This window comes from Anomaloglossus baeobatrachus, chromosome 6 (assembly GCF_048569485.1).
Source record: "Anomaloglossus baeobatrachus isolate aAnoBae1 chromosome 6, aAnoBae1.hap1, whole genome shotgun sequence".
Lineage (NCBI taxonomy): Eukaryota > Metazoa > Chordata > Amphibia > Anura > Aromobatidae > Anomaloglossus > Anomaloglossus baeobatrachus.
Genome location: NC_134358.1, coordinates 251,760,358 through 251,778,448, shown reverse-complemented (window position 1 = coordinate 251,778,448; position 18,091 = coordinate 251,760,358). Strand labels below are relative to the sequence as shown.

General features: G+C 40.6%; 1 protein-coding gene across 2 annotated transcripts in view; it reads right to left on the bottom strand.

The window, feature by feature from the left end:
• The window catches only part of LOC142243165 (uncharacterized), a 79,779-nt gene that overhangs the window by 4,528 nt on the left and 57,160 nt on the right, over positions 1-18,091 (bottom strand). For both annotated transcript variants that reach the window (XM_075314797.1, XM_075314796.1), the window contains exons 5-6: positions 7,746-7,879; positions 4,475-4,598 (exon numbers count right to left, since the gene is read on the bottom strand). In XM_075314797.1, the coding sequence (XP_075170912.1) occupies positions 4,475-4,598; positions 7,746-7,879 (258 nt within the window). The remainder of the gene's footprint in view (positions 1-4,474; positions 4,599-7,745; positions 7,880-18,091) is intronic.

Genomic DNA, 18,091 nt, shown 5'->3' with positions numbered 1-18,091 from the left:
TACAGTCAATGGAGTGAATTCCCGCAGCTATCTGTGGAAAAGAAGTGACATGCAATTGTTTTTGCTGCGGGTATCCCGCAGCAAAACATGCAGCTGTCAAAATCTGCCTAGTGTGCACAGCATTTTTTTCCCCAGAGGATTTGCTGGTGAATCACTGCAGAGATGTTATGAACATTTTCTGCAGCAAAACATGCAGCAAATTCGCGGGTAATCTGCGGGAAATTCCGTCTAGAGCGCACAAGGCCTTACAGAGATGTCCAGGCTGACCACGGAAGTTAACAACTAAACAGCAGTGTCTGCTGATGAGAAGAATTGCAGAAAATTGACATACAAGTTCACTGCAGTTAGATAAAGAAGTAGAAAGCCAAACCGGGCATTTCATGTGACAGAATATGGTGTACACTGTAGAGGAACGGCATGCATGGGCGTCTTCCAAGAAGGAAGACTCTCCTAAAGCTCAATCCCAAATACGCCCACCTACAAATTTCCAGGGCTCATGCTGAAAAATACTGGGACTCTATACTCTGTAGTGATGAATGCAAAATAATTGTTTTTGGAATTGATGGATTCAAAACTGTATGGTGTCACAAAGGTGAGTATAAAGAAAAGTGCATGGTGCCTACAGTGAAACATAGTGGTGGCAGTGTGTGTGAGGCTGCATAAGTAATGCTGGTGTAGGGGAGTTACATTTCATTGATATCATGAAGATGTACTGCTCTATGTTGAATAAGATTGTACCATCATGCCGTGCCCTTGGAATGGAAGATGTGTACTTTTTCCAACATGGCAATGATCCAAAACATGCATCTGCCACATTTCTGAAGAATAGGGTGGAAGTGATTCAGTGGCCAAGTATGTCTCCATTTTTTTTTGTTGTACTTCCGACAAACTATATTTCCTTTTATTTTATATTTCAATAAAGACTTTTTTTTTTAAAAAAAAAACAAAAAAAAAACCAAAACAAGAAAAAGACAGATTTTACAATATATCATTAACTTGTTCATTCCATGCCTAGAAAACTTGGTGCTAGCCTTACAAATCATGGCAAAAATACAAAATACTAGATGTAGTGATTTCTTATGAGGGGGTGTATTAATGTATTCTTTACTTTCAGTAAAACTGAAGATTTTGGAATGAAAGTTACATTATTAATCTTACTTTCTTATTATGGGTTAAATCAAATGTTCTAAGAAACGCAGTCTTGGCAAAATTTTGGAAATTGTTCAGTGACATATTGATTACAATCTTACTTTTCGAAGGGTTTGTACTCATTTATGCTGTGCACTGTATATGCAGTAAACCATCTGTACTTGCCCCACTCTCTAAAAAGTGCATAGGACGTTGACAAGATTTCTTGAAAGAAAAATTCAGTCTTTCACCCGACTCCCTCACAATACACTATTATGTGAGTAATGAGTGAGTAAGCCTTATATTTTCTGTCCATTTTGATGGTCTGTCCTTAGGCTAGGTCATCAATATCAGATTGGTGGGAGTGCCACACATAGCACCCTTTCTGATTAGCTATTCTCGGTGCAAGCAAAGTGATTTGTTGCATACCGGAACTATATAATAGTTACTGTATAGTGGCCACACCGGAAACTGCAGATCGACCCCTACTTAAATGAACAAACCTGGGTGTGCAGTACCCGGCACCAAGAACTGCCACTGATCTGATATTGATGACCTATCCGAAGTATACACTACAGTTCAAAGGTTTAGGGTCACTTAGATAATTCCTTATTTGTGAAAGAAAAGCACTTTTTTTTTCAATGACGCTAACATTAAATGAAACAGAAATACACTACTCTATACATTGTTAATGTGGTAAATGACTATTCTAGCTGCAAACGTCTGGTTTTTAATGCAATATCTAAATAGGTGTATAGAGGCCCTTTTCCAACAACCACCACTCCAGTGTTCTAATGGTACATTGTGTTTGCTGTGTTAGAAGGCTAATGGATGTTTAGAAATCCCTTGAAAACCCTTGTGCAAGTATGTTAGCACAGCTGAAAACAGTTTTGTTGATTAGAGAAGCTATAAAACTGACCTTCCTTTTGAGCTAGTTGAGAATCTGAAGAATTACATTTGTTGGTTCCATTAAACTCTCAAAATGGCCAGAAAAAGAGAACTTTCATGTGAAACTCGACAGTCTATTATTGTTCTTAGAAATGAATGATATTCCATGCATGAAATTGCAAGAAACTGAAGATGTCCTACAATGGTGTGTAGTACTCTTTTCAGAGGAGAGCACAAACAGGCTCTAACCGGAGTAGAAAGAGAAGTGGCAGGCCCCGCTGCACAACTGAGCAACAAGACAAGTACATTAGAGTCTCTAGTTTGAGAAATCAACGCCTCACAGGTCCTCAACTGGCAGCTTCATTAAATAGTACCCGCAAAAAGCCTGTGTCAACATCTACAGTGAAGAGGCAACTCCGGGATGCTGGCCTTCAGAGAGAAAAAGCGATATCGGAGACTGGCTAATAAAAGGAAAAGATTAATATGGGCAAAAGAAAGGACATTGGAAAGAGGAAGATTGGAAAAAAGTGTTACGGACAGACGACTCGAAGTTTGAGGTATTTGGATCAAACAGAAGAACATTTTTGAGACACAGAACAACTGAAAAGATGCTGAAAGAGTGCTTGACGCCATCTGTCAAGCATGGTGGAGGTAATGTGATGGTCTGGGGTTGCTTTTGTGCTACTAAAGTGGGAGATTTGTACAAGGTAAAAGTGATTTTGAATAATGAAGGCTATCACTCCGTTTTGCAACGCCATGCCATACCCTGTGGACACCGCTTGATTGGAGCCAATTTCATCCTACAACAGGACAATGACCCAAAGCACACCTCCAAATTATACATGAACTATTTAGGGAATAAGCAGGCAGCTGGTATTCTATCTGTAATGGAGTGGCCAGCCCATTCACCAGATCTCAACCCTATGGAGCTGTTGTGGGAGCAGCTTGACCGTATGGTACGCAAAAAGTGCCCATCAAGCCAATCCAACTTGTGGGAGGGGCTTCTGGAAGATTGGGGTGAAATATCTCCAGATTACCTCAGCAAATTAACAGCTAGAATGCCAAAGGTCTGCAAAGCTGGAATTGCTGCAAATGAGTATTCTGTGACGAAAGCAAAGTTTTAAGGAGAAAATTATAATTTCAAGTAAAAATCATTATTTCTAACCTAACCTTTCTAACCTTCTATGTCCTGTTGTGTATAAATATGTGACTCTTCAGATTTTGTGTTATACCATGCCTGATGAAGAGACCTGAGTAGTCTCGAAAGCTTGCAATTATTACCATCTTTTCAGTTAGCCATTAAAAGGTATCAACCACTGAGGACTTGAGTTCTTTTAAACAATTTTTTTTTTATTTCTAACCTAGTCAATGTCTGGACTATATTTTCTATTCATTATGCAACTCATTTGATAAATAAAAGTATGATTTTTCATGAAAAAGACAAAATTGTCTGGGTGACCCCAAACTTTTGAACTGTAGTGTAGGTCATTAATATAAAGTATCAGACAACCCCTTTAAAGGGAACCTGTCAGTTATAATATGCACCTAGAACCACGAGCAGTTCTGGATGCATATTGCTAATCCCTGCCTAACCATTCCTGTATCTAGTAGCATACATAAAGAGATCTTTAGAAAAAGTATTTCTAAACATCCCATATATGCTATGCTAATGAGGCCAGCAACTAGTCATAAGGGTGTTACTTCCCTTGCCTAGTCGGCCCCCTTAGCAGGTTAGTACGCCTCTGTGGGTGTGTGAACATGCTAATGAATGCGCAGCATCAGAGGATGGTCGTGCTCACCTCTGCTGCCATCGCATCTAAATCCTGGATTTCGGCTCAGTGCGCATGATCCTGGAATTTTGGTTATGCGCAGTACATGGGTTTGAAGCCAGGACTTGTACACCTTCATAGTGCACAAGACCGAAAGTCCAGGATCATGCGCACTGAGCTGAAATCCAGGACTCCGACGCAATGGCAGCAGGGAGGTGAGCGTGACCATCCTCTGACACTGTGCATTCATTAGCATGTTAGCACGGCCACAGGGGAGTACTAACATGCTAAGGAGGCCGATTAGGCAAGGGAAGTAACGCCCTTACGACTAGTCGCTGGCATCATTAGCATATGATAAAAGATCTTTAGAAACATTTTTTCTAAAGATCTCTTTATATATGCTACTAAATACAGGGACGGTTAGGCAGGGATTAGCAATATGCCCCCAGAACTGCTTGTGGTTCTGGGTGCATATTGGACCTGACAGGTCCTCTTTAAAGGGAACCTATCAGTCATAGAAAAAAAAACTAAACATAAAAAGTATCAATAGATAATCTAAGATTTTTGTCAAATAAATATTATAAAATAATAAAATAGAATATGACCCAGAAGACAAAAATGCATTATGAAACAATATCTATATGACTTTTCAGATGTCTCATTCCTAAGGAATAACCATATAAACTTACCAACTGTATGAGCAATGCAGACATTTACAAGGCTTCTCGTGAGTATGAGTTCTAATGTGTCGACGGAGAGAACTAGCATCTATTGAGGCATAGGAACATAATTCACATTTATAAGGCTTTTCACCTACAAAAATAACAATAAAATAAATGATTAATAGTATTATTACTAATTGACAAATCAAACTGAGCATAAACCATGAAATGCTTAAAAAGTGTTTTTTTCTGGACAACTTTTTTAATGCTAACATGGCATAGATAAAATAAAAATCTATATACTCCCTTATCCAGCGCAGTTCAATGCTTGCAAAAAAAACCCAAACTAAAACACTTGTAAAACATTTACAGGTAACGCAAAGAAAAACGTTAAGGAAACACTTGAGGAAATGTTAACTAAAAATGTCAGCATTGCCTGAAAAAAAACATTGTGTCAAGATACCCTTATGTCACATGAGCACTTTAGCTTATCAGTAGTCGCTGATGGGCTGCAGCCCTCATAGTTCTGTCAGATAGAACTGTTGCATTCCAACAATGCAGCTAGTTTTAGAGTTGTGCTTACAAGCTCTATTGGAAAGAGCTTGTAAGCACTGCGCATGTTCAGCTACCACGGTTAAGGTTGCAGTAGCAGGCAATAAACTAGGCAATAACCCATAACACAATTAAAAATCCTACTTTTGAAAAGGATTTTTAAATAAATAAAATTGCCAAGTTGCTTTTTTTCTCTAATGCCTGAAAAGGAATGGCGGCCAGGCTCTGTGCAATAGATTCCAGCTCCCTTCTCAGTCTCTATATCAGACATGACATAACAGGGCTGATTGCCTTCTGAAACAACAACATTATTTGTGCGCTGACTTGGAGAGAGCAAAAGCGAGGCTCCTCTTTTGTACCATTTTGTATTAGAAGGAAAGAAGAATTACATGAGGACTTGCAGTAAAATTCAGATTACGGATTTCAGATGATATTATGAAGGGCTGATATAATATACAGTGCCTTGCGAAAGTATTCGGCCCCCTTGAATTTGTCAACCTTTTCCCACATTTCAGGCTTCAAACATAAAGATAAAAATTTTAATGTTATGGTGAAGAATCAACAACAAGTGGGACATAAATATGAAGGTGAAGGAAATGTATTGCTCATTTTAAACTTTTTTTTAAAAAAAAAATAACTGAAAAGTGGGGCGTGCAATACTATTCGTCCCCTTTAAGTTAATACTTTGTAGCCCCACCTTTTGCTGCGATTACAGCTGCAAATCGCTTGGGGTATGTGTCTATCAGTTTTGCACATTGAGAGACTGAAATTCTTGCCCATTCTTCCTTTGCAAACAGCTGGAGCTGAGTGAGGTTGGATGGAGAGAGTTTGTGAACAGCAGTTTTCAGCTCTTTCCACAGATTCTCAATTGGTCTGGACTCTGACTTGGCCATTCTAACACCTGGATATGTTTATTTGTGAACCATTCCATTGTAGATTTTGCTTTATGTTTGGGATCATTGTCTTGTTGGAAGACAAATGTCCGTCCCAGTCTCAGGTCTTTTTCAGACTCCAACAGGTTTTCTTCAAGAATGGTCCTGTATTTGGCTCCATCCATCTTCCCATAAATTTTAACCATCTTCCCTGTCCCTGCTGAAGAAAAGCAGGCCCAAAGCATGATGCTGCCACCACCATGTTTGACAGTGGGGATGGTGTGTTCAGGGTGATGAGCTGTGTTGCTTTTACATCAAACATATCGTTTGGCATTGTGCCCAAATAGTTCAATTTTGGTTTCATCTGACTAGAGCACCTTCTTCCACATGTTTGGTGTGTTTCCCAGGTGGCTTGTGGCAAGCTTTAAACAACACTTTTTATGGATATCTTTGAGAAATGGCTTTCTTCTTGCCACTTTTCCATAAAGACCAGATTTGTGCAGTGTACGACTGATTGTTGTCCTATGGCCAGACACTCCCACCTCAGCTGTAGGTCTCTGCAGTTCATCGAGAGTGATCATGGGCCTCTTGGCTGCATCTCTGATAAGTCGTCTTCTTGTTTGAAATGAAAGTTTGGATGGACGGCCGGGTCTTGGTAGATTTGCAGTGGTATGATACTCCTTCCATTTCAGTATTATCGCTTGCACAGTGCTCCTTGGGATGTTTAGAGTTTTGGAAAACATTTTGTAACCAAATCTGGCTTTAAACTTCTCCACCACAGTATCATGGACCTGCCTGTTGTGTTCCTTGGTATTCATGATGCTATCTGCGCTTTAAAGAGAACACTGAGACTATCACAGAGCAGGTGTATTTATACGGAGACTAGATTACACACAGGTGTCTTATATTTATCATCATCAGTCATTTAGGACAACATTGGATCATTCAGGGATCCTCAATAAACTTCTGGAGTGAAAGTAAAGGGGACGAATAATATTGCATGCCCCACTTTGCACTTATTTAATTTTTAAAAAGTTTAAAATAAGCAATAAATTTCGTTCAACTTCACAATTGTGTCCCACTTGTTGATTCTTCATCATAACATTAAAATTTTTATCTTTATGTTTGAAGCCTGAAATGTGGGAAAAGGTTGAAAAATTCAAGGGGGCGAAATACTTTCGCAAGGCATTGTATATTTACAAGTATATTTTATAATTTTTTAGCATTTTAAACTTCATTTATTGTGGTTTCACAAACGGTATTTTTTTTTGCCGATTACATAAGAGGAATAAAAAAGTAATTGGGGAAAAAAAGAAGGCATTGTACTTATCTTGGAACCAATTCTTGCTTTGGATCAACAAATTGCATAGAAATCTGTATGGAAAACTATCATACGTGTAATGTACTAATCCTTTTTTAATTCACTAGGTTTTGGCTCAAAAAACAGCGTCAAAAGAACTGCACTAACTGTCAAAGATGGCCAACATAAACGTTTCGGTGTGGATCTTGGCCACGTCTTGAGTATGAGTTGGAGTAGTTTCAAGGATGATAATTATCTGACAGTGCTGTGCACAAACTAGGTGAATTCTTGCTGATTCCTTGGGTACGACCACTGGGACCTCCACCAATTGAGAGAACTTTGTTCTAAATTCTGTTAGAATGGAGCAGAGGCCGTGCGCACAGGAAACCACTCCATTCATTTGAGGGCTGGGAGAGTGAGAAGAGGGCAAAAAACCCTCAAAACGCTTGTGTGAACCTAGAATAGGTGGTTCAAAAACAAAAAAAAAAACACTTAAAAATAATACAAACGAACAAAAACACAACTGTGGTGAACAGAGGGCCTATTTATTACTGACTGCTCGGATGACCCTTACCGGTATGGACCCTCATGTGCTGTTTGAGTGAAGCTTTTAATCTGGTCTTATAGTCACAGTGTGAGCAATGAAATGGCTTTTCTCCAGCATGTACTCCCATGTGTCTGTGCAACGCCAGTTTTGATGAACACTTCCTAGGAAAAAAAATGTACACAGCTCAAGCACAATAAGCTTATTTAATGGCAGCAGATGAGATCATTAATGGCTTCTTTTATAAGGATTAGAACAAACAAAACCCAACACAGTGTTATATAGGAAAAAAATATTGGAGGTTTTAGTTCAGCACTTACATGTCTCAATTCATAAACAGCACCAATCCATTCTAGATTGACCACATATACGTAATATAGGCCATCAATATTAGATGATGGGGGGACGGGAGACTTGTAGCATGTTCCGCATCCTGGGCCCATGCTAGATATACATATCCCCCATCCTGGGTCCCTTCCTGGTGTATATATATATATATGTCTCCACTGGCATTCTTCACAGTATATATGTCCCCAAACCTGGGCCCATCTTGGTATACATGTCCCCCATCCTGGTATGTATGTCATCCATTCTGATACTATATGTACCTCATACTAGTATATATGTCCTCCATCCTGGGCCCATTCCTGTGTACAGCTTGTATAACAGTGTAAATTTAGTGTGCCCTCTAAATAACTTAAACAGCCATTTATATCTAAATCGTTAGCAACAAAAGTGAGTACACCTCTAAGTGAAAATGGCCAAATTGTACCCAATTAGCAATTTTCCCTCCCCAGTGTCATGTGACTCAATATCACAAGGTCTCAGGTGCGATTGGGAAGCAGGTGTGTTAAATTTGGTGTTATCACTCACACGCGCTCTCATACTGGTCACTGGACGTTCAACAAAAAAAATGGCCTAGGCTATAAGAAGATTGCCAACAAGACCATGCAACGGTTTAACACGACAGGTTCCACTCAGAACAGGGCTCACCAGTCACCACGGTCAATCAAAGAAGTTGAGTGCACGTGCTCAGTGTCACATACACAGGTTGTTTTTCAAAATAGATACATCAGTGCTGCCAGCATTGCTGTAGAGGTTAGAGAGGCAAGGGTGGATTCAGCATGTCCATGGTCAGACCATATGCCACACACTGCATCAAATTGGTCTGCATGGTCTCCTAAGAGAGTTAAGGCAATGATTGAAACTAATGGTGGCCACGCAAAATACTGACACTTTGGGCACAATTTTTCATTTTCACTTAGGGGTGTACTCACTTTTATTGCCAGTGGTTAGACATTAACGTCTGTGTGTTTTGTTAGAGGGCACACCAAATTTACACTGTTATACAAGCTGGACATTGCCTACTTTGCATTGCCTCAAAATGTCATATCTTCAGTGTTGTCCATGAAGTGCCAGTATGACTTTACTTTGTAGAGCAAAATCCTGGTGGTTGGTCTCCTTTAGTAAATAACATTTCCCGCAAGTCTACTTTACACCAGCACAATTTTTACATTTTTTTTGGTTAGGAGGTTTAGAAGGGTTAAACGTTTATTGGCAATTTCTAATTTTGCCAACAAAATTTACACAACCAATTTTTTAAAGGACATCACATTTGAAGTCATTTTGAGGGGCAGAAAATATCCAAATTACATTTTAAAAACTGCATTTCTCAAACGGATAAAAGCCACATCCAAGATGTTTATTAACCCTTTAGGTGCTTCACAAGAACTAAAGCAATGTGGAAGGAAAAAAAAATGAAAATTTTACTTTTTCCCCACAAAAATATTGCTTTAGCCTCAAATTTTTCATTTTTACAAGAGTAACAGGAGAAAGTGCACCATACAATTTATTGCACAATTTCTCTTGAGTACACTGATACCCCACATGTGGTGGAAATTTACCGTTTGGCCACATGGCGGGGCTCGTAAAAGAGCGCTATTTGAATTTTGGAAATTGGCTGGAATACAGTGCCTTGCAAAAGTATTCGGCTCCCTTGAATTTTTCAACCTTTTCCCACATTTCAGGCTTCAAACAAAAGATAAAAATTTTAATGTTATAGTGAAGAATCAGCAACAAGTGGGACACAATTGTGAAGTTGAATGACATTTATTGCTTATTTTAAGCTTTTGGAAAAAGAATAAACTGAAAAGTGGGGCGTGCAATATTATTCGGCCGCTTTACTTTCAGTGCAGCAACCTCACTCCAGAAGTTCATTGAGGATCTCTGAATGATCCAATGTTGTCCTAAATGACTGATGATGATAAATATAAGCCATTTGTGTGTAATCAAGTCTCCGTATAAATGCACCTGCTCTGTGATAGTCTCAGTGTTCTGTTTAAAGCGCAGATAGCATCATTAATACCAAGGAACACAACAGGCAGGTCCATGATACTGTTGTGGAGAAGTTTAAAGCCGGATTTGGTTACAAAAAGATTTCCACAACTTTAAACATCCCAAGAAGCACTGTGCAAGTGATTATATTGAAATGCAAGGAGTATCATACCACTGCAAACCTACCAAGATCTGGCTGTGCCTCAAAACTTTCATCTCAAATAAGGAGAAGACTGATCCGAGATGCAGCCAAGAGGCCCATGATCACTCTCGATGAACTGCAGAGATGTACAGCTGAGGTGGGAGAGTCTGGCCATAGGACAACAATCAGTCGTACACTGCACAAATCTGGCCTTTATGGAAGAGTGCCAAGAAGAAAGCCATTTCTCAAAGACTTCCATAAAAAGTTTTGTTTAAAGTTTGCCACAAGCCACCTGGGAGACACACCAAACATGTGGAAGAAGGTGCTCTGGTCAGATGAAACCAAAATCGAACTTTTTGGGCACGATGACAAACAATATGTTTTGTGTAAAAGCAACACAGCTCATCACCCTGAGCACACCATCCCCACTGTCAAATATGGTGGTGGCAGCATCATGCTTTGGGCCTGCTTTTCTTCAGCAGGGACAGGGAAGATGGTTAAAATTGATGGGAAGATGGATGGAGCCAAATACAGGACCATTCTTGAAGAAAACCTGTTGGAGTCTGAAAAAGACCTGAGACTGGGATGGAGATTTGTCTTTCAACAAGACAATGATCCAAAACATAAAGCAAAATTTACAATGGAATGGTTCACAAATAAACGTATCCAGGTGTTAGAATGGCCAAGTCAAAGTCCAGACCTGAATACAATCGAGAATCTGTGGAAAGAGCTGAAAACTGCTGTTCACAAACGCTCTCCATCCAACCTCACTCAGCTTGAGCTGTTTGCAAAGGAAGAATGGGCAAGAATTTCAGTTTCTCGGTGTGCAAAACTGATAGACACATACCCCAAGGGACTTGCATCTGTAATCGCAGCAAAAGGAGCTACAAAGTATTAACTTAAAAGGGCCAAATAATATTGCACGCCCCAATTTTCAGTTTATTATTTTTTATAAAAGTTTAAACTAAGCAATAAATTTCGTTCAACTTCACAATTGTGTCCCACTTGTTGTTGATTCTTCACCATAAAATTTACATTTTTTAATCTTTGTTTGAAACCTGAAATGTGGAAAAAGTTGAAAAATTAAAAGGGGCCGAATACTTTCGCAAGGCACTGTAAATAGCAGACGCCACGTCATGTTTGGAGAGCCCCTGATGCGCCTAAGCAGTGGAAATTCCTATCAAGTCACCCAATTTGGAAACTACACCCCCCAGAAGTTTATCTAGATGTGTGGTAAGCGTACCCATAGGTGTTTCACAGAATTTTAGAACGTTGAGCCATGAAAATAAAAAAATGCATTTTTACCACAAAAATGTTGCTTTAACCCCCAATTTTTTTATTTTCACAAGGGTAACAGGAGAAAATCGACCATACAATTTGTTGTGCAATTTCTCTTGACTACACAAATACCCTATGTGTGGTGGAAAACTACTGTTTGGGTTCACATCAAGGCTCAGAAGGGGATGAGTGCTATCTAAATTTAAAATCGCGATTTTGGATGGAAGAGATTGCAGACACCATGTCACATTTGAAGAGCCCCTTTTCGACTAAAATGTTGCTTTGGCCCCAAAGACTTAATTTTAAAAAGGGTAATAGGACAAACTGGACCGTATAATTTGTCAATATCTCAAGTATGCCAATACCTCATAGGTGGTCAAAAACTACTTTTGAGGCACAGTGTAAAACTCAAAATTGAAGGTGCAACATATTGCTGTTCAAATTTAGCTGGAATGGTTTGGGGGTGCCATGTCACATTAGCAGATCAAAGTCCCAGACATGCCCAAAAAGCAGAGATCCCCATAAGTAACCACATTGTACAAACTATACCCCTTAATAAATCCATTAAGGGGTGCAGTGAGCATATTGACACAACAGATGTGTTAGTCTGCTTTCACACATCAGTTTTTTGCAATCAGGCACAATCCGGTTTGTGCCTGCTGGAACGGATCCGTCTCAGATTGTGTAAAAACTGATGTGACGGATCCGGTAAAAACGGATCCGTTTTTTTCTTTTTTTTTTCAAGGCTGAGAGAGAGACCCCATCATCACTGCACATACACCGGCACTCCCACACCCATCATCACCACACATACACCGGCACTCCCGCACGCACCATCACCGCACATACACCGGCACTCCCGCACACATCATCACCGCACATACACCGGCACTCCCGCACGCACCATCACCGCACATACACCGGAACTCCCGCACGCACCATCACCGCACATACACCGGAACTCCCGCACGCACCATCACCGCACATACACCGGCACTACCACCCCCACCATCACTGCACATACACCGACACTACAGCCCCCATCATCACTGCACATACACCAGCACTACCTCAGTGACGACACCGCTGACAGCGCGACTCAGTTCAGTTGCTGCGTGGAGCTAATAGTGAGCGGCAGTGTTCTACTGCCGCTCCTGTCAGCTTCATGTAGCAGAGCTGATAGCGTCGCGGGACCTCTGTGGATTAAGTCAGACCTGGAGGGGTGTTTTGGGATTTTAATAAAATGGTAAATGAGGGGTTTTTTTTGTCTTTTATTCCAAATAAAGTATTTTTTTGGGTGTATGTGTTTATTTACTTTCACTTACAGGTTAATCATTGGGGGTGTCTCATAGACGCCTGCCATGATTAACCCCTCATTACCCAGATTGCCACCGCACCAGGGCAATTCGGGATGAGCCAGGTAGAGTTCCGAGACTGTCACATCTAATGGATGCGGCAATTCTGGGTGGCTGCTAACTGATATTGTTAGGCTGGGGGGCTCCCCATAACGTGGCGCTCCTCATCCCGAGAATACCAGCCTTCAGCCGTGTGGCTTTATCTTGGCTGGTATCAAAATTGGGGTGGACCGCACGTCGTTATTTTTTTTAATTATTTATTTATTTTACTGCAATATATAGACCCGCCCACGGGCGGCTGTGATTGGTTGCTGTGAGACAGCTGTCACACAGCGTGGGGGCGTGTCTGACTGCAACCAATCATAGACGCTGGTCGGCGGGGAAAGCTGTAAATACGAGATTGAATAATGGGCGGCCGGCATTTTCAAATCAGGAGAAGCTGCCAGCAGTGTGACAGCCGTGCAGCGTCGAGTGGGTGAGAGTGAGTGAATGAGTCAGTGAGTGAGAGAGTTTGAGAGAGAGTGAGTGAGTGATTGATTTTCTGACAAGCAATGAATTTATATCACTTCTGGGCATGCTCAGAAGTAAAAACCGGATACGGTACATGCTTCCGGCGTTTGATGCATGCCACCGGATTCGGCGTGCATAGACTTTCATTATGCACCATGCCGCACAGCACCGCAAACGGCGCTATGCGTTTTTTTTTTACGCTGGCAAAAAACGTTCCTCTCTGCGTCCTGTGCAGCCGCCGGAGTGACGATTTTTGCCGCAACCGGCAAAAAACAGATCAAACGCAAGTACATGCGGCACAATCCGGCGCTAATAAATGTCTATGAGGAAAAACCGCACCTGGCGGCAAAAAAAAACGGATGCGTTTTTCCCGCAAATCGCCGGATTGTGCCGCACAGCAAAAACCTGATGTGTGAATGCAGCCTTACTCATTTTATTCCATTGGGCGGTGGACAAATAATACATTTTTTCACTAAAATGTGGTTTAAGCCCCAAGTTTTTAATTTTCCAAGGGCTAATAAGAAAAAAAATGTTTTTGCATTGCTGTATTCTGAGAGCTATAGCCTTTTTATTTTTATGCTGACAGAGCTGTATGGCGGCTTGTTTTTTATTGGACAATATGAGATTTTAGAGATAACATTTTTATATACATATGACTTGAATTGCGTTTGATTACACTTTTTTGTTCACTCTATGATGAAAGGACATTATTTTTGCTATGTTTTTTCTTTTTTTAGGATGTTCATGGAAGAGATTAACTTACTGTGACTGTTTTATATATCAGGTTGTTCCGAATGCGGCGATTCCAAGTATGTGTGATTCAGGGTTCTTTATTTTTTTTCACATAAATATACATACCGTATTTCTTGGTATAATATCTTTTCATTTTTTTGTGCTTTATTTTCAGATTTATTTTTTTCCCCACTTTTTTACCTAGTCCATATGTGGGAGATTAACTAGTCGAATCGCTAGTATAATGTTCTGCACTGACAGAAACCTCTTGGCATGGTCTAACAGGCTTTCTGTATCTGGCTGACCCAGTAGTCAGTAAGATGACTTCAAGGTGCCATGGCAAAAATCCCCCCCCCCAAGGGTCCCGATTGGGTGGGAGAGGGAGCGCACTCCCTCTCCCAGCCACCTAATAAATGCTGTGGTAGCTATTGATCGTGGTATGTAGGAGTTAAACAGCCAGGGGCGGCGCGGTCAATGACCCTGCCTGCGACAGCCAGAGCTTGACTATGTTATGCCAAACTGCCAGCAACACATTTTTTGATCACTACAGAAGAAGGATGTGATAAAATATTGTGCCAGATGTTAGCCTTTTAAATTACTACTCTGAAAACTATTTAAAGGGAACCTGTCACCAGATTTGGTGACTATAAGCTGCGGCCACCACCAGTGGGTGGTGGGCGGGTGGCGCGTCATGCACCGAGGCTTCAGAAGGAGGACAAAGATGGCCGAAAGAGGAGGCGCCGGACCCGGAGAACGGAGACACCCATCCGACTAGTCTGCACCGCACCAACCTGTGCATGAGTATTATAAACTGATTTTTACATTCTACACAGCAGCCTGGGCTCTTATATACAGCATGTTAGAATGCTCTATATAAGAGCCAACTGGTAGTGGTTGCAACTTATAGTCACCAAAGCTGGTGACAGGTCCCTTTAAAACATTTTCTAAATGCAAAGTCATCTCTGGAAAGTATTTCAAAATAATTTATGGAATAACAAGTGTGCAGGTTTGAGATAATATGGCAATCCTAACAGCTTCACACAGCGATACCATATGTCTATAGACTTGTAACTGTAAAATAGCAAAAGATAAACATCAGATAATGTAATCCATGGACAGTATCAGCAAATTGTAGAATATTAAAAACACTTAATAACAAATGTTACAAACATAATGTATTGAGGATGTTATGCCCAAGTCTGAATCATGGACAATGCTTTCTATTTAGCAGTAGAATAGATGAAGGCCTGTGCACTGCAGTTGAGATAACATTCCCAGTACTTTACCCCGCTGGCATTTTTCTCTATCTCATGAAAGCTGTACTCGTGGCTACACAAGAGAGTTGGGGAAAGAATGAGCCAAATATGATCTCATTTAGGGAGGCTAACCGTGTAATCTGACTCAGCGCACAGCCGCTGCGCTCTCAGACATGAATTAAAGCTGTAGCCTAATTTACCAACACATTACTGAAATTCAATGAGACAAGTCCTTCAAATGAGCAGAAGGAATCCAGGGTGTTGGATGCACAGGATAATCTAGTTTACTTTGGGTAGCCTGGGAAGATTGTAATGAGTAAAATGAAACGAAAGGTCATTTGATACACAGTTGTCATTTTGCAGGCAGTAGGATCCAAATATAAAAAATAAAAGAATCTTGTAGGTAAAGAGATGGCAAAATACCGTATGCAGTGCTGTGCAAAGTATGTTCTGCACCCATTTCTTTTTCTGTTTGCATATTTGTTATGTGAGGGTAGGCCTGGGCTATAGGCCGTTTGTCCAGATGTAATAAGATGATCTGTATATGTAAATAATCAAAGTATAGATGTTGTTGCATAATTATCTGTGTGTCTATATGACAATTGCATAGAAGCTTTATAATAGGATTCTAAGACGTGCGAACAGAAAGGTGTTAACAAAAATAATGAAGCCAAAATAAACAATGAACAAAGAGGTATTTAGAATATACTGAGAGAATCTGTAATCAGTTAGTTCTCACCATGTGAAATGTGGGATGAGAGATGTGGAAGGTTGACTCCTCGTTCTTTCTCAGCAACATGTTGAAGTATTCAGTAGCTGGTTTAACTGGTATTAGGAAGCCAGAAACAGGCTGATGATGTACTATATGGACATTGCTGGTTATCTTTGACCAATCAGGGACAATGTTGAACTGAATAACTGTGTGTATTTTATAATATACGGATCAGAAGACCATTGACCTTCTCCCGAATAGAGACACGTCTGTGTGTGGTTATTGTTCCTCATACATACATCTGCGCAGATCGATTTGAACTCAGTCTCTGTGACCTTGAAAAACCCAATTTGCGGTTTTCCCTAAATTCTTAACCTTGACAGTTATACTTGAATGTTTCAGATAATAAAAGATTTCAATATTACACAAAAATGATATAAGTTAGGCTGGAGTCTCGCATCACATCACCCGCCCGAGTTTCGCATTACATCACCCGGCACGGACTGCCACTCTCCGGACAGGAGGGGGTCAACTGCATGTATTTCTATGCAGCTGACCCGTGTTCCTGTCGAATGAGTGGCAGTCTATGCTGGGTGATGTGGTGTGAGACTCACGCAAGTCACTCGTAAGTGTGACTTTGGCCTTAAAGAGAATCTGTCACCTGGCGAGCAGAGACCAGCCCCACCCCAGAAAGTGACGTCTGTTTTGGGGGCTCAGCTGATGTCTGCTTTTGCTGCTCGTCAGGTTATCTGCTTATGATGCACACTGACAGTGCACTCTCTTGCTGGCTGGTCACTTCTCATCAGAGCAGCTGAAGGAGAGCACTGACACTGTGCATTACAAAGAATATTGCATAGTGACAAGATCCTACTGCACATGTGAGATCTGACAACCAGCACATTCTCAGTAGAGCAGGGACTAACCCAGCCCCTGAAATGTACGTCACTGACGATGCTTCATTCCAGGATGGGGTAGAGGCAGTGACCGCAACCTCTACCTTACTGATCACGATTTGTTTTAGTATCCTAGCATGCACTGGGGATTCTCAATCGAAGAGTAATTCAACAGGTTAAAAAAAAATAAAAAAGAGCAGAGAGGGAATGGTAGGGACTTTTAACTTAAAGTATTAGAGAAGAGATTAGATTCTTCGATAGGTATTTAGGGTTAAATGAGTGTTATATTCGGACCACATCTTTAAGCGTATCAAAACAACCCATGGGAAAATATCCAAACACTGGACTTATTTGCTTCTTGTCTGCACACTGAAGAAACTAAACAGAGCATGGAACATATGACATACTGCACCAAACCACAAGCTAAATAGTAACTTGATCTTTACTGACACCTATTGGAAAATATGTATACTGTGATTGTAGGGAATTATTACCGTACAATACAGCAAACATAGAAAGTAGATATACACCGTGTACAAGTGTTCCCATCAGATTTGGAAGTGAGATCAGGATTGTCTGCATGTAAAGAACGGGAATGAAGTAGAACTTCTCATAGTAGTTAACACCATACTAAGCTGTCGGCACGGGACATATTTCATGTGGAATTTCTTAAGTGGAATTGGCACAGCAATTTTTTAATAGCAATGTGGCACTAAATTGTGCAGATATCAATGTGGTTTCTGCTAAATGCAGCAGATATACCATTACTTCACTCTTTCCATTCGAAAGGATGGAGGCTTCTGTGAGTATCTGCAGCATAAATTTACTGTGGCTGTCAGATCCATAGCGGTGGTCAATCAATCCTAAAGGTTTTCTCTGCAGTGTGTGGTTAAGATTTTAGAAAAATTCCTCCACCATACTAGTAGTGTAATATCAGCCAATTATCAGTCAGGATACAGCGAATGGAAAATTAACTGCAAGTACAAAACTGTTCTGTGGGTAATAACGAGATGAATTAAAAATGAACCCCTATGTCTGTTCACCATAATAATTCCCAGTTTGTACAGAAACAAATCATCTTTACATCTTACCAAATTAATGGCTATAGGCAACAGTGATTACTTAGTCCTTTGTAACATTTGGTGACGGGCAGTAATGCTCAGT